Genomic DNA, 21,206 nt, shown 5'->3' on the forward strand with positions numbered 1-21,206 from the left:
ACTAAGTTTAGTCAATAATAGTAAACTTTTAAGTTATTTCTTCGCGGTTTGTTTGTTTAAAAGTTGTATCATAGTAGTAGTACTGTGCATATTGAAAGTAGCGTCGTTGTCATACAATTTGTAAATCTGAAAATATATCCAGATTGAGCACTAGAGAGTTGATCTTCGATTCAGTTCTAATCTAGTCACGTTTTCCGGAATCCGAACATTCCCAGGCATTGCTAATACATCCCTAAACGCATCGATTCAAGAACGAACGCACTGTTATTAAGTAACCAATGCCTCTCTCAGGTTTAGCAACTAACGCCCTCATTTTGTTACCAAACAGAAAAACGAAACGTCATCGTAGAAAAACCAGATTGAACATTTTATTGTCATACACTATAGCGCGTTTCAATGGCAGGGGACGAAAGTGTCTTTCTGAGGGCGAAGGATCGGAGTTATGTGGGGCTGACAGAAGGTACGGTTAGCTGAGGCTAGCTAACGTCGATTTACATTATAGATAATGCTGTGAAACTTTTATTGTGACAGTATGTTTTGGTTTCTGGTATTGTTATATATTTTATAAACACTGCAATCCAAGTTTATAATTCCTTGTAAAGTCGTTGACTGTGGTGTACGTTACTGTACAACAAGTCTTTGACAAGCACACTACCGCTTATTTATTAATTAGGACTATTATTTTGATAACAGACCTTTCAGTATTCTGTCTCAAATAACAAACCACCTTGGTAATGTGACGTTGATAGTTCCAGGAGAGTTTATTTAGAAACTGTAACATGTCACATGACATGTAGCTAACCAGCTTAGTGCAAGTGGGTTAAAATGCACTAAATCTGGGCTAAATGATCTGCTTTAGGAAAATAAAGGGCACCCAAATGATCACCCAAGACCAAACATATCAAACCTGGAATACATAGTAAACAAATCTGAACAATATGCAATTATTCACATGATATTGGGAAATGTATAAATAACAGAAGTGCTGCACTTGTGTTTGCACCACAGTACCATAGAGTTTGCAAGGACAAACCATCTTTGACATTAACTATTCATTTTAGTATAATATAAAGTTAAGACATTAACTTTGACATTAACTATGTAGGCTTAATCATGGAGGGGTCTGAAATTGTCATCGTAGGTGCATGTCCACTGTCAGAGACATAATCTAAAAAAAAAAAAAATCCAGAAATCACAATGTATGTTTTTTTTAACTATTTATTTGTATGATACAGCTGCAAATAAGTATTTGACATTAACTATTAACAACAAAATACATGGGTAGCATTTTCTCTCTTTGAAATGCATTTTTATTTTGCAATCCACAATAGCCTCACATGACTGCTTAAAAGATCAATCCATTGATTCTCAACCAGCTTTTTGTAGAGTGCTGCAATGACAACATATTTTTGTAGGCTAACCCAGAAGTTAGCTTCACCCAGGTTCCTTCTGCAAATTTTTCAATTGGCTTTTGGATTATTGCAGAATATAAACTCTGTGACCAACAAAAGTTTATGATTCATTCTCGTTTTGTTCGTCATGATAATCTTCACCAAATAACTTTTATGAATTTTGAAGCCTAAATACAGTCGGCAGAAGAAAAAGCTAAACATGGCCATAAAACATCAATGTCACCACCCGTAAGCAGCACTACTAAGCACAGACAACTCAGTTTGTGGAGCACAACAATATGTTTTAGGTGTTGACTTGGCCTCCAAATTCCCCAGATTTCAATCCAATCGAGCATCTGTGAGATGTGCAGAACAAACAAGTCCTATCCATAGAGGCCCCACCTCGCAACTTACAGAACTTAAAGGATCTGCTGCTAACATCTTGGTGCCAGATACCACAGCACACCTTCAGGGGTCTAGTTGAGACCATGCCTTGACACAATATTAGGACATAATGTTATGCCTGATCTGTGAATAATAACTGTGCTAAATATAAGGCAGTCTCGGACTGGCCCTCGAGATCAGCCATAATTTGCAAAAGTCATAATTTAGCAAAATTTAAATAAAAAAAGGGGAGAAAATGGCAAATATAATTTTTTTTATGTAACCAAAAAACAAGAAAAATGAAAGTCTGGTTTAAATTTTTCATTTTTTCATTTGCATTGTATTGTCTGAAAACTGTGAAGAAATTGTGAAGTGTTACACGGACCCAGGTGAATCGTTCACAATAATATCAATAAAATGCATTTAAATTTTAATTTCATGCAGACTTTAACTTTTAGTTTTAAGTGTTTCAAGTGTTTTGTGTCCTTGTTTTGTGTTTATGTAAATCCAGTCTGAAATCTTCATCTCAGACTAATTTCTTGCTTATTCTTTGCTTTGCACTGGCTGTGTTGACATCTGCAATGTTTTCCCTTTTTTTAATGTGAAAAACCTACAGCAGAGACTGTTAGTGCTGTGAGTTGAGTTGATATTTTAATGCTTTATCACAGGAGGCTTTTATCTTGACTTATGATTAGGTTAGCAGTATTTGAAAGCTCTGGGAGTCATCTGAGATATCCCTCTGATTTATGTTTGCTGAAAGAGGCTTGTGCTTATCGGCTGTCATGGGAGCTTTGTCTGCTCCTCTCAATTCATGTTGTTTAAAGTTGCCTGGAAATAGTTTCCAGTCTCTGGGGACTATACATGAAAGAGTGAGACAACAAACAAGATTCCAGGCAGCAGATGGTACATTTTAAATGCTTTTTGAGTTGGTCAGATATCATGTGTTTTTATTATATTTATTTATTTTAACCAGGTTTTGTGCTTTCCCAAAGAGATGCTCGGAGCATAGGAAACACTTCATCTTGTTAGAAAGACAAAACGACTGGATTGAAACAACTTGGTCGGTCCATAGAGATTTGTGTTGAAACTTCATGCTGCATTACTAATTAAAATGTAACGCATTCGGAAATGAAAAGTTGTTTTAACATATGTTTAATGACAAAATAGGTTTGGAATTGAAAACTGATTCTTATTCAGAATTCTGTTAAGGTTTCTGGCACAAGTATTCTTCTGCAGTGCAGATGGAATAGCGTGCTGAAATACGCTGACAGAGTTTCCTACTTTACTTAAGGCACTGCAACACTGCTATCAAATCAGCCAGCCAGTTCTTTTTAGTGAATCATACAAAAATCTACACAACCTTGTCCAAATCCCAAATGAATGACTCTGGTTGAACTGGTTCTTATGCAAATGACTCTTTTGAGCCGGTTCTTTTTTTTTTTTGTGAATCAAAAACATAGAAAGCAACCAGTGTAGTCCGATTCACTCCCCAGTGAATGAATATAATGAGCCATTTCTTTTTAGTGATTCAAAAATGTACTGCACAACCAGTGTAGTCCAGCTCTCCATTGGATGATTCTTATGAGGTAGTTCTGTTTAGTGAATCAAAAACATAGGGGACAACCAGTGTAGTCCGATTTACCTCCCAAGTGAATGACTCATGAGCCATTTCTTTTTAGTGATTGAAAAATATACTGTGCAACCAGTGTAGTCCAGCTCTTCATTGAATGACTCTTATGAGGTAGTTCTGTTTAGTGAATCAAAAACATAGGGGACAACCAGTGTAGTCCGATTCAGTCCCCAATGAATGACTCTTATGAGGTGGTTATTTTTAGTGAATCAGTAGCATACTGCACAACCAGTGTAGTCTTATTCAGTCCCCAATGAATGACTCTTATGAGGTGGTTCTGTTTAGTGAATCAAAAACATAGAGGTCAACCAGTGTAGTCCGATTCAGTCCCCAATGAATTACTCTTATGAGGTGGTTATTTTTAGTGAATCAGTAACATACTGCACAACCAGTGTAGTCCGAATCTCCAATGAAGGACAATTATGGGCCGGTTATTTTTAGTCAATCAAAAACATAGAGAGCAACCAGTGTAGTCCGATTCACTCCCCAGTCCCCAGTGAATGAATATAATGAGCTATTTCTTTTTAGTGATTAAAAATATTCTGCACAACCAGTGTAGTCCGACAATGAATGACTATTATGAGCTGGTTATTTTTAGTGAATCAAAAACATAGGGGACAACAAGTCTAGTCCGATTCACTCCCCAGTGAATGAATCTAATGAGCCATTTCTTTTTAGTGATTCAAAAATATACTGCACAACCAGTGTAGTCCGACAATGAATAACTATTATGAGCCGGGGTTTTTTTAGTGACTAAAAACATTGAGAGCAACCAGTGTAGTCCGATTCACTCCCCAGTGAATGAATCTAATGAGCCATTTCTTTTTAGAGATTCAAAAATGTACTACACAACCAGTGTAGTCCAGCTCTCCATTGAATGATTCTTATGAGGCATTTTTTTTAGTGAATCAAAAACATAGAGAGCAACCAGTGTAGTCCGATTCACTCCCCAGTGAATGACTCTAATGAGCCATTTCTTTTTAGAGATTCAAAAATGTACTGCACAACCAGTGTAGTCCGACAATGAATAACTATTATGAGCCGGGGTTTTTTTAGTGACTAAAAACATTGAGAGCAACCAGTGTAGTCCGATTCACTCCCCAGTGAATGAATCTAATGAGCCATTTCTTTTTAGAGATTCAAAAATGTACTGCACAACCAGTGTAGTCCAGCTCTCCATTGAATGATTCTTATGAGGTAGTTCTGTTTAGTGAATCAAAAACATAGGGGACAACCTCCGATTCACTCCCCAGTGAATGAATCTTATGAGCCATTTCTTTTTAGTGATTCAAAAATATACTGCGCAACCAGTGTAGTCCAACTCGCCGATGAATGACACTTATGAGCCAGTTCTTTTTTAATTAATCAAACACACAGCTTACAATTAATTGTGAGATTTAAATATTTTGTTGTTCATATGACAATGTGTAGCTAAAGATAAATCGGAATCATACAATTTTTTTCCCTTCTTGGCTACACTGCCAGGATCAGGAAAGGATAGAATTTAATTTCTTTTCTTTTAGCTCTTGAAGCTTGCTGCTCTGTCAAAAAATCTCTTCACATACTCGGCGCAAGTGAGTATAGTGAAAAGCAAAGACAAGACTTGTATGATGTTCCCAGCAGGGGTATCCTCTTCATTTATAATTTCACCAAGTTTTAATGCTGGAAGTTTCTCAAAGAATCATGGCTTTTTTCCTGCCATTTTTGTTTTCTTATTACACAAGAGCTGCTGTGAAGGTGTTATACAGCTGAAGTTTCTATAAGACAAGCGAGACGATCGTTTCCACACATTCCAGGTGTTAAGGCTGTGCCCTTAGCTGACTCTCTCGCTTGAGATAAAGATTTTTATAAATACTTTAAAACAGTTTGATAGTAAGCATCTTATGTAATGTTTAATTATGTAAAGCAGTGGATGCATTATACACAAACAGACCATTAATAATTGAGATTTTTACAGTAGATAGTTTGTAAGTTTCTGTTTATTTTCTCTTGTCCTTCCCAGATGAACAGAAGGAGTGGAACGGGCCTTTTTATTTCATCCAGGCTGCAGACCCTCAGCTGGGTCTGATGAAGGCGTGGAGGACTGGAGACTGTGATTCTGGAGGCGATGAGTGGGCTGAGGAGGTCAAGCTCACAAAGCAGGCAATCCAGGCCATCAACAAACTACAGCCCAGACCTCGCTTCTTGGTCCTGTGTGGAGACCTGGTGCACGCTATGCCCGGTAAGCCATCTTTTCTACTGAAATTGTTCTGATGGATTGTTCTGTTAGTATGATGATATACACCGATCTGCCATAATAATAACATTGATTATCTCTTCATCACGGCACCTTTTAGTGGGTGGCATATATTAGGCAGCAAGTGGACATTTTGTCCTCAAAGTTGATGTGTTAATTTTAATTATTGTGTTAATAATTTTAATAATAATAAGAAGTGTGTTGAGTTGCATATTCATTTTTGGTCACAAAAATCATGCAATTTCACAGGTATTGCTGTCAACTATTAAAATTTCTAGATAGATCAATATAAAATGAGAAATGGGACCAGTTCATTTCTAGAACAAAAAGGGCTGAATTTATTAGACAAAAAGAACTTTAAGGTTAATTTATTTTAAAGTTATGATTAAAGAGGCAGGGTTTGTGCCGAGTAGAGTCTCTTTTTCAAGTTCTTTATTCTTCTGTCGTCTCTAATCTTTGAGGTGGCTGTTATGAAATGGAGCTGTGGACCATCTGCATGAGCCGACTACCTGCAATCTCGACACTTATCTAATTGCCTCAGCTCAAACTGCAAAGCGCACAGGGAAATAAAAAAAAAATCACTTATGAACAGGCGGCAGTTATCCACACACATGAATGTGCTGACTGGAAGTCACCTGTGAAGGTGACAAGAGTGTTTATACATTGGGTTTCATGTGTCAGGTGTTTGCGCTAATGTCTTGCGCTTGAGTGCCAGTCTCAAAGCGACAGTACATTTAAAGCAGTCGTAAATGTTTCTCACCACATGAATTTAAATCACCCAAATGTTGACAGTATGGCTTTTCAATGGCTGACTTATCAGATTATCCCCTTTTAGAATCTAAGGGAACTCTGAAGTGTCATATTTGCTTGATTTAATATGAGTCCAGGTTTGTGGCTTCCCTGCTGAATGTAATTTATAGGTCAGATTATGATAAGCTGCCTGTAAAGGCACAGCCATGGAACTTTATGAGGATTGAAGACCTTTAAATGGTCTGGCGTCAACACCCATTAGTGTCAGGCCAGAAGAGCAGGCAGACGATGCCATATGCATTACACGCCATGTCCATCATGCAGCCTGTCTCCCCTCTCTGCTCCGCACGGGCTTCACCAGACCTACGCCACTTCCTCCTCACCACTTCTTAATTAAAGTCGGTATGAAAAAAAGCCGCGATAGTCTTTTCTTCTCTATTGTGATGTATATCTAAGTATAAACGGCTTCTCAAACAAGAAAAAATGTAGGGGGACTTGATTTGGTCCATGGGGAATTGATTGATTTTTGGATCGTTGTGGTTTGCTACTGCTGTGACCTCATTTGAGTGACAGGTTGTCCCGCCCTCACGCCAGTAAACACGTCACCAGATAATAAAAGAGATGTCGTTGCAACAGAGAGGGGAAGTTTTTTTTTAAGATCACGAGGGCACATGAATTTTAAGAATGTGCATTATGTGCATGGATAAATAAAAAAAACATGAATAGTCCGTTTTGATTTCATGGTGACTTTAAGCATCATAACTTTGGTAGCAGACGTACGTGAAAGAGAGTTTTATTTGCCTTTTGCTCATCATTGATGTTCAATCACAGTAAAAGAAAAGAAAAATACACACCAGCAGCAAATAAAATAAAAACATGGGTGTGACTGATCTGACAGTGTTGAGTGAAGGTTGGCTTATATCTAGACAAGGTTGTAAACAGATTTGACACATCTTGTATAGACATTTTCCTTTTTGATTCAAAAGTCCACTTTCCTTAGTACTAAAAAATCTGTATCACTATATGACTTAGTGCAATTGTCACATCTGAGACGCCAAAAACACTTGACCACAAGCTATTAAAATGATCTACATAAATATTAGTACTGTAATTTTACAGCTGTTCTATATAGACACTGATCAAAGATTATGACAGGTGAAGTGAATAACATTGATTATCTCTTCATCACGGCACCTGTTAGTGGTTGGGATATATTAGGCAGCAAGTGAACATTTTGTCCTCAAAGTTGATGTGTTAGAAGCAGGAAAAATGGTCAAGCGTAAGGATTTGAGCAAGTTTGACAAGGGCCAAATTGTGATTGCTAGACGACTGGGTCAGAGCATCTCCAAAACCGCAGCTCTTGTGGGGTGTTCCCAGTCTGCAGTGGTCAGTATCTATCAAAACTTGCCCAAGGAAGGAACAGTGGGGAACCAGTGTCAGGGTCATGGGCGGCCAAGGCTCATTGATCGCTTAGCTGGGAACACTACATATTTAACAATATTACTGATCTGCCCGCATTGACACTATATGAGAACTGAACTGAGCTGGATGACGTCACTGTTTTCTGGTAACACTTTACAATAACATTAACATTAGTTAACTACATAAGTTAACGTGAACTAATAATGAACTGCACTTTTAAAGCATTTATTAATCTTTTTTAATGTTAATTTCAACATTTACTAATGCATTATTAAAGTATTGTTAACATTAGTTAATGCACTGTGAACTAACATGAACAAACCATGAACAGCTGTATTTTTATGAACTAACATTAACAAAGATTAACTAATGCTGCTGAACAGAGGTGTTGTTCAGGGTTAGTTCATGTTAACTAGTGCATTAACTAATGTTAACTAATACAACCTTATTGTAAAGTGTTACCAAAAAGCTATATAAATAAAGGTGACTTGACTTGATCCATGTGGCCTGTGTGGTCCGATCAAACAGACGAGCTACTGTAGCTCAAATTGCTCAAGAATTTAATGCTGGTTCTGATAGAAAGGTGTCAGATTACACAGTGCTTTGCAGCTTGTTGAGTATGGGGCTGCATAGCCGCAGACCAGTCAGGGTGCCCATGCTGACCCCTGTTCACCGGCGAAAGCCCCAACAGTGGGCACATGAGCATCAGAACAGGACCACGGAGCAATGGAAGAAGGTGGCCTGGTCTGATGAATCACATTTTCTTTTACATCACGTGGATGGCGGGGTACGTGTGCGTTTCTTACATGGGAAACACATGGCACCAGGTTGCACTATGGGAAGAAGGCAAGCTGGCAGAGGCAGTGTGATGCTTTGGGCAATGTTCTGCCGTTCACAGCACACCTTCAGGGGTCTTGTGGAGTCCATGCCTCGACGGGTCAGGGCTGTTTTGGCAGCAAATGTGGACCAACAAAATATTAGGAATAATGTTATGCCTGTTATCCCCTTCTTTTCCCCATCTTCACTGAAGTTATATTTTATAAATGATTACTCGTCCAACTGCTGGATGAAAATATGTTCTTTCCTACCATGTTGTTAACAGTAGGTGCTGTTTTGGAACCACTTGTAAACATTGCATAACCTACAGTTTGGTCTTTTTTAAGTTATACACATGGCTGGTTGCTGAATACACTCAGTGCTACATTAAAAAACAAACAAAAACTGTAGTTAGGGAGCAAATAAGTGTTGAAATAGTGAGGTGTGAATTCTGCCTGTATATATGCAAAAGTGCAAGTGCAAATTATGAGGGTGTGAAAATGAGAAATAAATGGTTGGTTATTTTATGATATTCTGCATCTGCACAATCATAAAAATAAATACATGTGTTTGTGTGTGTGTGTGTGTGTGTGTGTGTGTATAAAGTGTATATGTGCAAGATAAAGGTCTCTGCTGTGTTGTTAGTGTTGCAGGCCCCTGGCAGAGTCCTCATTAAGTGTCTGGATAGCTTGGGTGTAGGAGCTCCTCCAGAACCTCTCAGTATTGACCCTAAGGCTTTGCTAGGCTTTTTCTGACTGCAGCAATGAGAAGAGGCTGCTGTTTGGATGGCAGGGATCCGTAATGATTTTGTTGGCCTTAGTCTCGCTCCGCGTGGTGTGGTTATCCTGCAGGCTGGGCAGTGCACACTGTGATGCATTCAGAGTCAGACCATAACCGATCCTGTGTGGTGCAACTCACACAATAGACAGACAGTACTACCTGACAGGAGGCTATCGATAGTGCACCTGTAAAAGAATATCTGTATCTTTGGGGGCCATCCTGAACTTCTCCTGGGAATAGAGGCGTTGCTGTATCTTCCTTATCGTTTTTTTCTTTCAACTCACATGGACCTGAAGCATTCATCCTTTTATTCTGACAGTACTGACTAAGTACTGGAAGCTTTCTGTATGTTTTTGATTGAGGGACTTACAGAGCTTGTAGATACAATTCCACCATATTTCTCAATGGTGAAATATGTCAATGTGATATTGGTGAAATTTCACCCCAAAATAATTTCCTCACCCTCATGTCATTCCAAACTTAAAGGAATTTTCCACACAATGAAAGTGAATGGTGACCAGGCAGGGACTGCCAATCTCTAAAAATGACCAAAGGTAAAATAAAAGTAGTGCAAATGTATTTCATGTTTTTAAAAACCATGTGTTAGCTTTGTCTAAGCTACAAATTGTTAATTCAAACTGTTATTCATGAAAAAAATCTTTGCAGGAACTCTGAAATGTAATTTGCATTCAAATACACTGCCACAAATGTTTAGGGTCAAAATATTTTTTTATGTATTTGAAAGAAGTCTCTTTTACTCTCCAAGGCTGCATTTATTGATTAATCAGTAATATTGTGAAATATTATTACAATTTAAAATAATTTTTCCATTTTTTAGCAGTCATTACTCTAGTTTCAGTGTCACATGATCCTTCAGAAATCATTCTAATATGCTGATTTGATGCCCAATACATTATTATTATTATTATTATCAATATTGAAAATGGTTGTGTGACTAAATATTTTCTGTTGGAACTTTTTCAGCATTCTTTGATAAACAATATTTGTTTGAAATATAATTTTTTGTAACATTATAAATGTCACTGTTGAACAATTTAATGCATCCTTGCCGAATAAAAGTAAAAACTTGCTGATCCCGAACGTTTGAAAGGTAGTGTATATTCATATATGCCATGTCATAATTGACATCAGTGATGCCAAAGGCATTTATTTATGTCTCATAACCATTTCTGACATCATATTGGTTATGTCTCATAACCAATATGTGCATATTCAAATCACACTAATTTAATAATAATTTACAAAGAATAATTAATTAACTTACAGTATATGGAAAAGAGCAGCATGAACATTTTGCCTAACATCTCTTTGTGTGGTTTATGGAAGAAAGAAAATCATACAGGTTTGTAATAGTTTGAGGGTAAAATTGATATCTTTGGGTGAACTATCCCTTTGCATCACCATTGTGTCATTGTTTTGGCAATCTCTGGTTTGAACAACCCTGTCAGTCAATATTTCCTTCATTAAACACGTGCTGTGATCTCTTCAAGCTTCATTGGGGACCAAATCTGATTCTATTTCAGCCATTCTACCTCCTGCGTTCTGCCAGCCATAATGAACAGTGAGCGGCAGCATGTTGGACAAGCAAAGTTCGACACAGTAATTGAAGGGCCGCTCCAGGATATCGGCACAGAATCCTTGTGAGCTTTCCGGTTCAAGGACTTCTCCTGGTTAGCAGTAGGAGAGATCATCGAGGGAGGTGATTAGATTTCAAGAGCACTGAACCTGATGCTTTCCTTATGGGGACTATAAAAACGTTTGCCTTGTGCCTGTAGCCTTGTATGTGCTGTGTTAGGGGACGTTTCAGAAGGTGAGGCAGATGATTTCTCTTCCTTCTGTTTCTCCTTCCACATATGTTAGGCTTTTAATTGCTGTTGAAAGCGGATAAAAGTGAAGTTCTCTGAGGAGCAGCTGCACATCAATGGGCTGACCAGAGGGAAATCAGCTCTGAAAGAGCCCTCTCTTCACTGTATGTTTAGTTGATAGAGATCTCTTTTGGGAAAGATTTTAATAGGTTTCTGTGGGATTTGGCACAGCTGGGAGAAGGGGGACCTGTTGAGTTTGAATGTTACGAAATTCAGAGAGAAAGTCGAAATGAGGCTCAGATTCAGATATTGGGAAATGGCATTGATCACAAAGTAAGACTAGTAATTAACCTATTCACACCGAGAACACAGAAAAAAAGAAGTTGCTTTATTATTTTTGGAAGAAGTAATTCAATCAGGAATGAAAATGATGTAATTTATTGTTGAGTGATTCATTTATTATTATTATTAACTTTTTAATAAATAATTTCGTCATTCGTAATTCGTAATTTGAAACCTGTAAAAAATAGATATTACACAAAGTTGTATGGACTACTTTTTTGTTGCAGTGTTTTTTTTCTTCTGTAATCATCAAAACTATTAGCCATAGTATTGTGGGAAATATCTGTGTGCCGATTCTTTTTCTAATAATTTACAACAAAAAAAATCTAAAATTGTATTTCTATAACACATTTTAGTGAGGTGTTCAGTAGACTAAAATCATGGTCTGTTAGTTTAGTTTTCCTTGTCTAGCATTCACAAAACTGCAGTCTCTAATGCCAACTCTAATTTCAGCTCTGCTACTCATTGAGTTTCAAATTCACAGCAGGCAATTAGCAAGATGCCCTACTTGTCATATTAAAGGTAACCTAAGGCTGTTATTAACGAGCTTCAAAACTCAATGCTTGACAGTCTGCCTTTACTTTAGAGAAATGTGCTTAGACTGGATGCTTCCCTATCTTCTGCAAGAAACAGAAACTTCATTCTGAACCCTCCACATATTGCCTGCTTCAGTATTCTTTTGAAGATGGAAGGGGCCATTGAAGATAATATTTATATACTATCACATGCCTCATGTCTGGCGCTGTATCTCATTTTCCACTGAAAACCGACTGTTCCTGCTGTGTTCATTGCTGCTGTGCTGAATATTCCTCCTGAGGATTTAATTGTAGTTTTTTGTAATTTGTAGTCTTTTTTGGTCCTGTTGTGCACAGATCATCTTCATATTCATATTCCAAAAGAAAATAAATATATATATAACATTTTCTTCTGTCTTTGGAATAGTGTGCACAAATGTTTAAAAATAAAAATAAATTATCCTGAACATCCTGAAAATGAGTTGCATGTGCCATTTCATGTTGACTTTCTTAAAAGAGGCTTTTTAAACAAGAAAAATCTCTTTTCATTTTTCAGGAAATGCATTCAGAGAAGAACAGGTTAATGACCTCAAAGAAGCACTGAGAGGCACTGACTCTGGCATTCCTCTTGTGTTCGTCAGCGGCAACCACGACCTTGGCAACACACCAACTCCGGACACCGTGGAGCAGTTCTGCCGTGACTGGGGCGATGATTACTTCAGTTTTTGGGTTGGAGGGGTGTTGTGTTTGGTGTTGAACTCTCAGTTCTTCTTCGACTCATCAGGCTGCCCTGAGTTAATGGAGGCCCACGAGGTCTGGCTGGAGAGCCAGCTGCAGAGAGCCATTCAAACCCCCTCCCGCCACGTGCTTGTCTTCCAGCACATTCCGCTCTATCTCCGTACGCCCGACGAAGAGGATGACTACTTCAACCTACAGAGGGGTATCAGAGAGCGCTTGATCCAGAGATTCAAACAGGCAGGTGAGAAGAAAGCACTTGAGCCTTACACTTCAAACAAGATATGTTGCAAGTGTTCATACCTCATTTCTTGAAAGTATCAAAGAGTTTTTTCTTTCTCTAAGGATGCCACAGTGTTTCCTACAGGATTTTGTTTAGCCTGTTCCCAAAAAATAGGCTCTAAATAGTAACCAAAATAATTTTTTCCAACATATTTTTATATATATATATTAAAACATATATTTTATATGTAATTTATTTTTTAATTATATATTTAATTATTTTTCAGTTTATTATTAAAGGGGCTGGGGTGAAACACTCAGTTTCAGTCAATCTCATGTCAATCTTGAGTACCTATAGAGTAGTATTGCATCCTTCATATCTCAGAAAAGTCTTTAGTTTTATTATATTTATAAAAGAAAGATATGCTGTACCGAGTCTTTCCGGAAAAAAACGAGCGGCTGGAGGCGTATCGTGTGGGCGGAGCTAAAGAGTCACGAGAGTGCGCAGCTATTGTGTTGAGAGCGTCTGAAAGCTGTGACATACTTAAACGTGGGAAAAAACGTTATCCTAATGACTATCAATCAGATTTAGCCATACATGATCCAGAATCAGATCTAGAGGCTGAAATTGAACAGGAGAAGCAGCAACGACGACTACAGCAGGATGTCTCAATGGTATGTACTGTAACTTAAATACTCGCTTAGCGGCTTGTCATGCGTGAGTTTTACAACATTTGTGTGTGTTTACTCATGGTTTATGAGGATATAATTTGGTTTATGGACTATTATATGTGATTTAATGTTAGCAGTAGCAAGCGTAACGGTTTTGCACGTCAGACTAGTGTGTGTTTACATAGAAAAACAATGGAATAGTAGCGCATTTTGAATGAACGAGTCGATAGCCAACAACACAAAGACATTTGAAGCAGTTTTACTCACTGCCTGCTTCCAACGCATGCCCATGAACCTTAATCGCTGGGACTGCTCCATCTTTCAGCATTAGACGAGCTACAAATCCGGTGTCGAACTGGACCTTGCTAATCAAACCATTGTCGCCTGCCGAAATGCAGGGAACAAACAAAACACTTGCACAACTACGTTGCTGCTCCGGAAAATAAAACTCCATCCACTGTCCCATTAACGCTAGGTCCTTTGGAAAGCTGTTCAGGGTTGTCTTGCCCTGACAACCAAAAACACACATCTTTGGTGACAGTGGTTTGTGTTTGGTCAACTGAGTTGTGTGTTTCGGAAATGTCACGCCCCTTACTATAACCGTAAGTTTCAAAATGCTACTAACGCAACTCAACCAGGCCTTGCCCCTTTTTCTTTTTCTTGCCCCGTTTTCTTGTTTTTAAATTGTGACGTGTACATTCCCGGAAGAAAACTCAAGACTACATTCGAGGCATTTCAGGGAGTTCAGAAACATTACTGATATAGAGAATAACTCCGACTTTGGGCTTTATAACTTTGTTGACATTTTCATGCTGAAGCAGTAACAATACTCACTAAATAAAGTTTTAAAAAAGCAGAATAGGTCCTCTTTAACTAGTCTACATAACAGATCACTGTGTAGTATAGTATATTTTATTAGACATTTAAAGGGGGGTCTAATTTCATTTTATATACACTGTTAAAGAGTTGGATTCTCATGCTAAACATGGCAAAAATGTAAACAAAATTAGTTGGACGTATGAGGATTCAAACAAGTTTCAGAAAGTTTTTTTCAAGTATGGTCCTTTATGAAGCCATAAAAGGCGTAATTCCTTATATGTGCACTTCTCCTGGATATGCGCATGTGCACATCAACCAGAGCGAGAGCAAGAGCGTCAACAATGAGCTTTGTTCGGGTTACGGGAGCCGTTGTCAGCGCTGTCATTTTGTTTTTAGACCACAAAATCAACAATGTCACTAAAGAAGTGTGTTTCTGGTTGTGAGGGAAAGATAACCTTGTTCAGCTTCCCAAATAACCCAGCGTTAAGGAAACAGTGGATGAAGTTTGTTTTTCCGGAGCAGCAACAGAGTTCTGCAAGTGTGTTTATTTGTTCGAAACCGCAGGCGGTGAGTGAAACTGCATCAAATGTCTGTGTTTTGTTGGCAATCAGCATGCGTAAGTGCATATAATGTCAACAACACGAACAAATCAAAAGTTACCCAGGGAGTGTGTGCATGTGCTCGAGATTCTTTAGCTCCGCTCACTGCACGCCTTCATGAGTTAGGCTATTTTCGGAAAGAATTGGTACAGCGTATCTGTCTTTTATAAATATGATAAAACTAAAGACTCTTCGGACATATGAAGGATGCAATACTAATAGGTACTCAAGATTAACATGAGATTGGCAGAAACTGTGTGTGTTATGCCCCCTATAAGATATGTTTGTAGAATAGCCTGCACAATGAAATTAATGAAACCATGAGTTTAGGCCTCTACGATGGCACACAAATATTAAAAAGAAGCCAAAAAAGATAAGGAATTAATTAAACCGGATGAAGGATGAAGGATGATGGGTTAATAAAAATTAAAGATAAGCCAATGAACGCTTATTGGTTGAGTGAAGTTATAAACTGGTAAGACTGGTAAGTGGTAAGACTGTATAATAATGAGAAGTTTTGAATGAGAGGGTTAGATGTTCTTCAGGGGTCTTGGCTTTGTTGTCTCCACCAATAAAGTCTAAGCATCTGGAACTCCATGACTTGCAAAGAGGGGAAGACTTTTTATACAACAATAGTAGGCCTACAGACAGAAAAAGATCATTCAGTAAAAAAAAAAAATTCTGTGAAAAGTGTGAACTTGAAAACTAAAAACATTTGCAGTTTTCATTGCTTTTATTCAGTATAATTGTTTTTCATTTAAAAAAAATCTTTAACTAATTCCAGAAAAATCCAAAAAATGTAATTTTTTTAACATAACTGTTAATATTGGTGGTTTCTGTTTTCTCATTTGTAATATCTGATAAATTAATTTAATATAATTTAATATATTATTTTATATTACTCAAAATTTTTTAAATGTAAGGGCAGATTTTTTTGGGGTGTAAATAAAAATCAGGTTGTGCAAGACCACGAAACTATTGGTGCAAGAATGTTGTAGTAAATGGCGCATTTATGGCCACATGCTGGAATAATGCCTTTGTCTTGCATGTGGCTCTTTAATTATGCTGTGAGTGCCCTTGAGTGCTTTTATAGGATGCATAATGAAAGCTTTATAGACGAGAAGTATGCAAGTTGTCCATATACATTTTGGGATTCTATTATGAGAGTGGACTCTATAAGAGGCATATTGTGCATAGGTTAATTATTGATTTTAGAACTCAGAGAAGGTTGGATCAGAGCGGATGTTGTTTTATTTACAGCTGTTTTGATACACAGCATGCATTACTCAATACTCTATTCTCATGTTGATATCTAATGAGCATTTTTGGAGTTTGCAGTCCCTTTGGTTAAATAAAGATTTTCACTATATTAACAAGCGACTCAATATTTTAGCCCGAAAGCATTGCATCTAATTGCTGTTCAAATTTCTAAATTCCTACTCAAGGATGTTATCATGCGGCTTCAAGAAAAGAGAAATGGCAGTGTTATTGTTATAGATATAAAATGATACGCTCCTCTAAATGTGTAAAGTTATCTTATGTAGGAAAAGTAAGAAGTAAATACACTGGGTTGTGGTTTATGTTAGCCATGTGGGAGAAAAATACAGATTTAAAAAGAAACAATATATATTGATCTTTGTATAGCCAGAGAGATGCATCATGGTGCATTGATATTGAAAATCGATTTTAAAAAACGGGCAAAACAGGAAGATTCAATCTCTCTAGTCATGAAAAATGTGACATCTTTAATATTAGATTTGAACTTTCATCTCTCATTTATACATGCTGTGTGTTCATGGAAATGGAGTAGTGTGTAATGTAAATAAGTTAGGCACTGCAGTGGGCCACAGAGATGGGCTTGATCAAAGGACTGACATATCCACTCCACAGCTTCCTTCTAAACGCCACTTTTACTATTTCTATTTGCACTTTTTAGTTTCTCAATGAACAAAAATTTGGCAAAAAAAAATTTTTTTTTTGTTGAAAAAATAAGCCAATCATCTTGGATATCAGAGATCACTGTCAGAGGAAAACACAGCCACTGCCCACAAACTCATTTTCCTGGGCTCCTTGAGTTCATAGATTTAATATGCTGCAAATCATATTTGTATGATTTAAACCACATTTTAAAAGGCAGCAAGACTGTGAGAATATGATCCTTTTTTGAGACATCTGCCTTGGGGGAAAACATGCTGATCACTCCAGATGTCTGTTAGCTTTGAGGTTTGTACAGTGGGTGGCATTTGTAATGAATATACATAATACACAGTTCCTGATATCCTGAGCTGTTTACAGACCTATATTCCACTGCTGTACTGACATAGTAGTAGGATACTGTTCAACTCTAATGCCCTGTAATGTCTGTCTGTCAGGTGTTCTGTGCTTTGCGATACGTTTTGTGTTAATAATAAATAATATTTTGTTGGCGTACACTGAACTGATCTTGTTTTCTGTAGTTCCTGGGGCATAAGTGTGGATGGTTAGATTCTAGTCAGGCACAGAGAAATTGTTAGTGCAGACTTCTGAAGAAAGCCCCTCAGTATTCCCCACAATTGTTCCTTTGCTACTTTAAGGTTGGTCCACACTAAAATATTTTTAAAATCTTATCAGATTGTCAAAATGTGAGAGACCACAAACATAATGTTCCTATAGTGTGTGGACTGCCACGGTGTGACCAAGACAGCACACCATACACTAACAGATTCCATTCACAAACAACCAGTGTGATTCCTGACTGTGAAGAAAGGAAATCTCTGGAAATCTTGCAAAATCTCTCGTGGTCAAACCAACGTGACTTTAAAGTAAACACACATGGGAGATGATGGGCAAGAATAAATGGCGATAATAGTGTTTGGACTGCTTTTACAGAAAATTTGCAGAGGGGATGAAGTCGTTTTATGCTTCCATCTTCCTTCTGATTGGGTATCGTTTCGTTCCACGTGACAATCTATAAAACCTACAAGGCATGTTTGTCCTCGGGTTATCCCCACATAACATGATTTCTGATCATTCTTGAATCTCCTCGGAAGCACGTTGGGGCCGCATCGATCTCAAATCGTAAATATCCAACATGTTTCAATATTCAATCACTCCTTAACACACATCACACCACACCACTGGAAAATCTGATAAGAGGAGAATTGGGCCCAAAATTAAAATTTAGAATCCTACCTTAGATTCAGCTGCAATCAGAAAAAAGATTTTCTCTGACAAACATGTTCGTTTTCTAACATAATTCAGTGCATGATCTGTTTATTTGGATGGTTTAAAAAAAAAAATTGTTTTAAACTACTACAATAGTGTGACTGCCATGCTGTATCTTAGAGACTCTCTCGACGAAGGATTCTGTCTGATGGCGCGCGTTCGTCTCAGCCATCTCACGGTCAATGTCCGTAATAGCTGATAATAAAATACGTTGTCTTATTTTAAATCTAGCTTTACGAGCTTTCAGAATACACTTTAGTATCAGTGCTCGTCTCTTTTCCACCGTTTTGTTAATGACCTCTTTATTAAACCAATACATAACAACCAAAAGCAGCGCTGCTTGCATCTGCTCGTTATTGTTGCACACAGTATCGCGCAAAAATGATTACTGTCCGTCGCTGACTGGGAGGAGCAGCCGCACACAGTCTTAAATCACCGGACTAATTTGCCTAATCTTCCCGGTACTTTAGACAGCAGTGGAAACGCAGACAGTAGCAGATCTGGGGGGAAAAATTTCCTGTAAAAAAAGTTCCTGGTACAAATTGTTCCGGGTAATTTCGGTGGAAACGCGGCTATAGACTAATAATGGAACCAGGAGCTAACTGAAACTGAGGGCTTATATACACTAGGCACACCTGAACAGAATACTCAAATCAATCAGTAATCTAGGAAACAAACAGGTTGGGAAAAGAGAAGAACTGAAATCAAAACGTGACAGTACACCCCCCTCCCGTAAGGCGCATCACCATACCGTAATAAGTCCAACAGTGGAGGGACAAATTTCTTGGGAGGGGCTAAGGCTGTGTGTGCAGCCCAAACACAAAATAGCTGTGGCCCTGATGGACAGCGTCGCACTCCTTGGGCTTAGCTCTGGGGCTGGAGCAGACTCTGGAATTTCTCTCAATGGAACGGACTCTGGAATTTCACTTTCTGGAACGACTCGGGAATTTCAGACTAAAGAACGGACTCAGGAATTTCACTCGCTGGAACGGACTCAGGAATATTACTCACTGGAACGGACTTGGGAATATCCCCCACTAGAAGCACTGTGACCATTTGCATTGGCAGTGCTGCTAAATCCATCTGTAGTGAGGTCCAGTATTCTGTCGCGCTGTATTTTAGAGACTCTCTCGACAAAGGATTATAGAATCCAGGGAAAACATTTATTTAAATTCAAAACCAAGAAACTCAGGAATATCTAGGAAGAACAGTATCAAACAGACAATAAAGCATATGCAGCATCTAACTGAGAACTGAGGGCTTATATACACAGAAAACAAAGAAAATAAATTAGACATACCTGAACAGAGTGCTCAAATCAATTAGTAACCTAGGAAACAGGCAGGGGACAGAGAACTGAACTAATTAATAACCTAGAAGATTAACAATGCAACTCAGACATGAAAAGAACAGAAAAACAGATCCTTCAAAAGACAAGAAACCTAGAGATATACAGATATGCAACTTTTTTTTTTCTTCGAAGCTCATTTTGGCGATTAAACTTTTTGCCGCCTTAGTTACCAAATGAGCATGTACAAAACCTACATTTGCTCCAGTATAAACAAGTGTTACTAACTTAATGTCCATGCATTTACATATTGTAGCTAATTGTAGTGTCAATAGTAATCACTTTCAAATTATACTTCCCTTCTCAGTTGACTGTGAGAAATGTTTGCCTTGGTTAGATTTGCAGTCTTTGTTACCTTAAAGGGTTAGTTCACCCAAAAATGAAAATTCTGTCATTAATTACTTCCCCTCATGTCGTTCGACACCCGTAAGACCTCCGTTCATCTTCGGAACACAAATGAAGATATTTTGTGCCATTGGCACAATGCACTTTACACTCTCAAGACCCATAAAAGGTACTAAAGATGTCGTTACGAAGTCCATCTCACTACAGTGGTTCTACAATAATTTTATGAAGCGACGAGAATAGTTTTTGTGCGCAAAAAAACCCCTAAATAACGACTTGTATAGTGATGACCCATTTCCAAACGCGGCATTATGAAGCTTCGAAGCGTTATGAATAAGCAAGTCGTTCGTATCATGATTCGGATCACGTGTCAAACCGCCAAACTGCTGAAATCACGTGACTTTGGCGATCCAAACCACTGAATCGACTCATTGATTCATAGCGCTTCGAAGCTTCATGATGCAGTGTTTTGAAATCGTTATTTAGGTTTTTTTTAGGCACAAAAACTATTCTCGTCGATTCATAAAGTTATTGTAGAACCACTGTAGTGAGATGGACTTTGTAACGACGTCTTTAGTACCTTTTATGGGTCTTGAGAGTGTACAGTGCATTGTGCCGATGAAGGCCTTTCTGAGCCATCGGATTTCAACTAAAATATCTTCATTTGTGTTCCGAAGATGAACGGAGGTCTAACGGGTGTCGAGCGACATGAGGGTAAGTAATTAATGACAGAAATTTTCATTTTTGGGTGAACTAACCCTTTAAGTCAAGTCACCTTTATTTATTTAGCATTTTATACAATATTGTTTCAAAGCTGCTTCACAGTAAGAAAACACAGGTAAATTCAAATTCTGCTAAATAGCATCTCTAAATAACAATCTCAATCTATCAATTTGAGTCACATTTCTTCATAATTTACTGTTACAATTTGCATTGCGATGTCACAATTAATTCTACTAAGTATAATATCCAATCATCGGCCATTATGAGCATGTTTTATATCAGTCCTATTGGATGTTCTCTAATGCTTGTCTGAGTTAGCAACAGTAACCAAGGTAGGCAGAGCTTAGTGAAAGGTCAATGCCCTTAACGCGTGTTCGTTTATGAAATATTTTGACTAATTAGTATTAATATAAGGATATGTTTAGAGTAATGAACTCATATCTTTGT

The 21,206-nt window shown here is 37.8% G+C and overlaps 1 protein-coding gene across 1 annotated transcript in view; it reads left to right on the forward strand.

Annotated features, from left to right (window-relative positions):
- Window positions 1-213: 213 nt before the first annotated feature.
- The window catches only part of cpped1 (calcineurin-like phosphoesterase domain containing 1), a 48,624-nt gene continuing 27,631 nt past the window's right edge, over window positions 214-21,206 (forward strand). The window contains exons 1-3 of the mRNA XM_079846161.1: window positions 214-460; window positions 5,408-5,626; window positions 12,649-13,071. Of these exons, the coding sequence (XP_079702287.1) occupies window positions 397-460; window positions 5,408-5,626; window positions 12,649-13,071 (706 nt within the window). The 5' untranslated portion in view covers window positions 214-396. The remainder of the gene's footprint in view (window positions 461-5,407; window positions 5,627-12,648; window positions 13,072-21,206) is intronic.

Source organism: Gobio gobio (assembly GCF_949357685.1).
Source record: "Gobio gobio genome assembly, chromosome: 20".
Lineage (NCBI taxonomy): Eukaryota > Metazoa > Chordata > Actinopteri > Cypriniformes > Gobionidae > Gobio > Gobio gobio.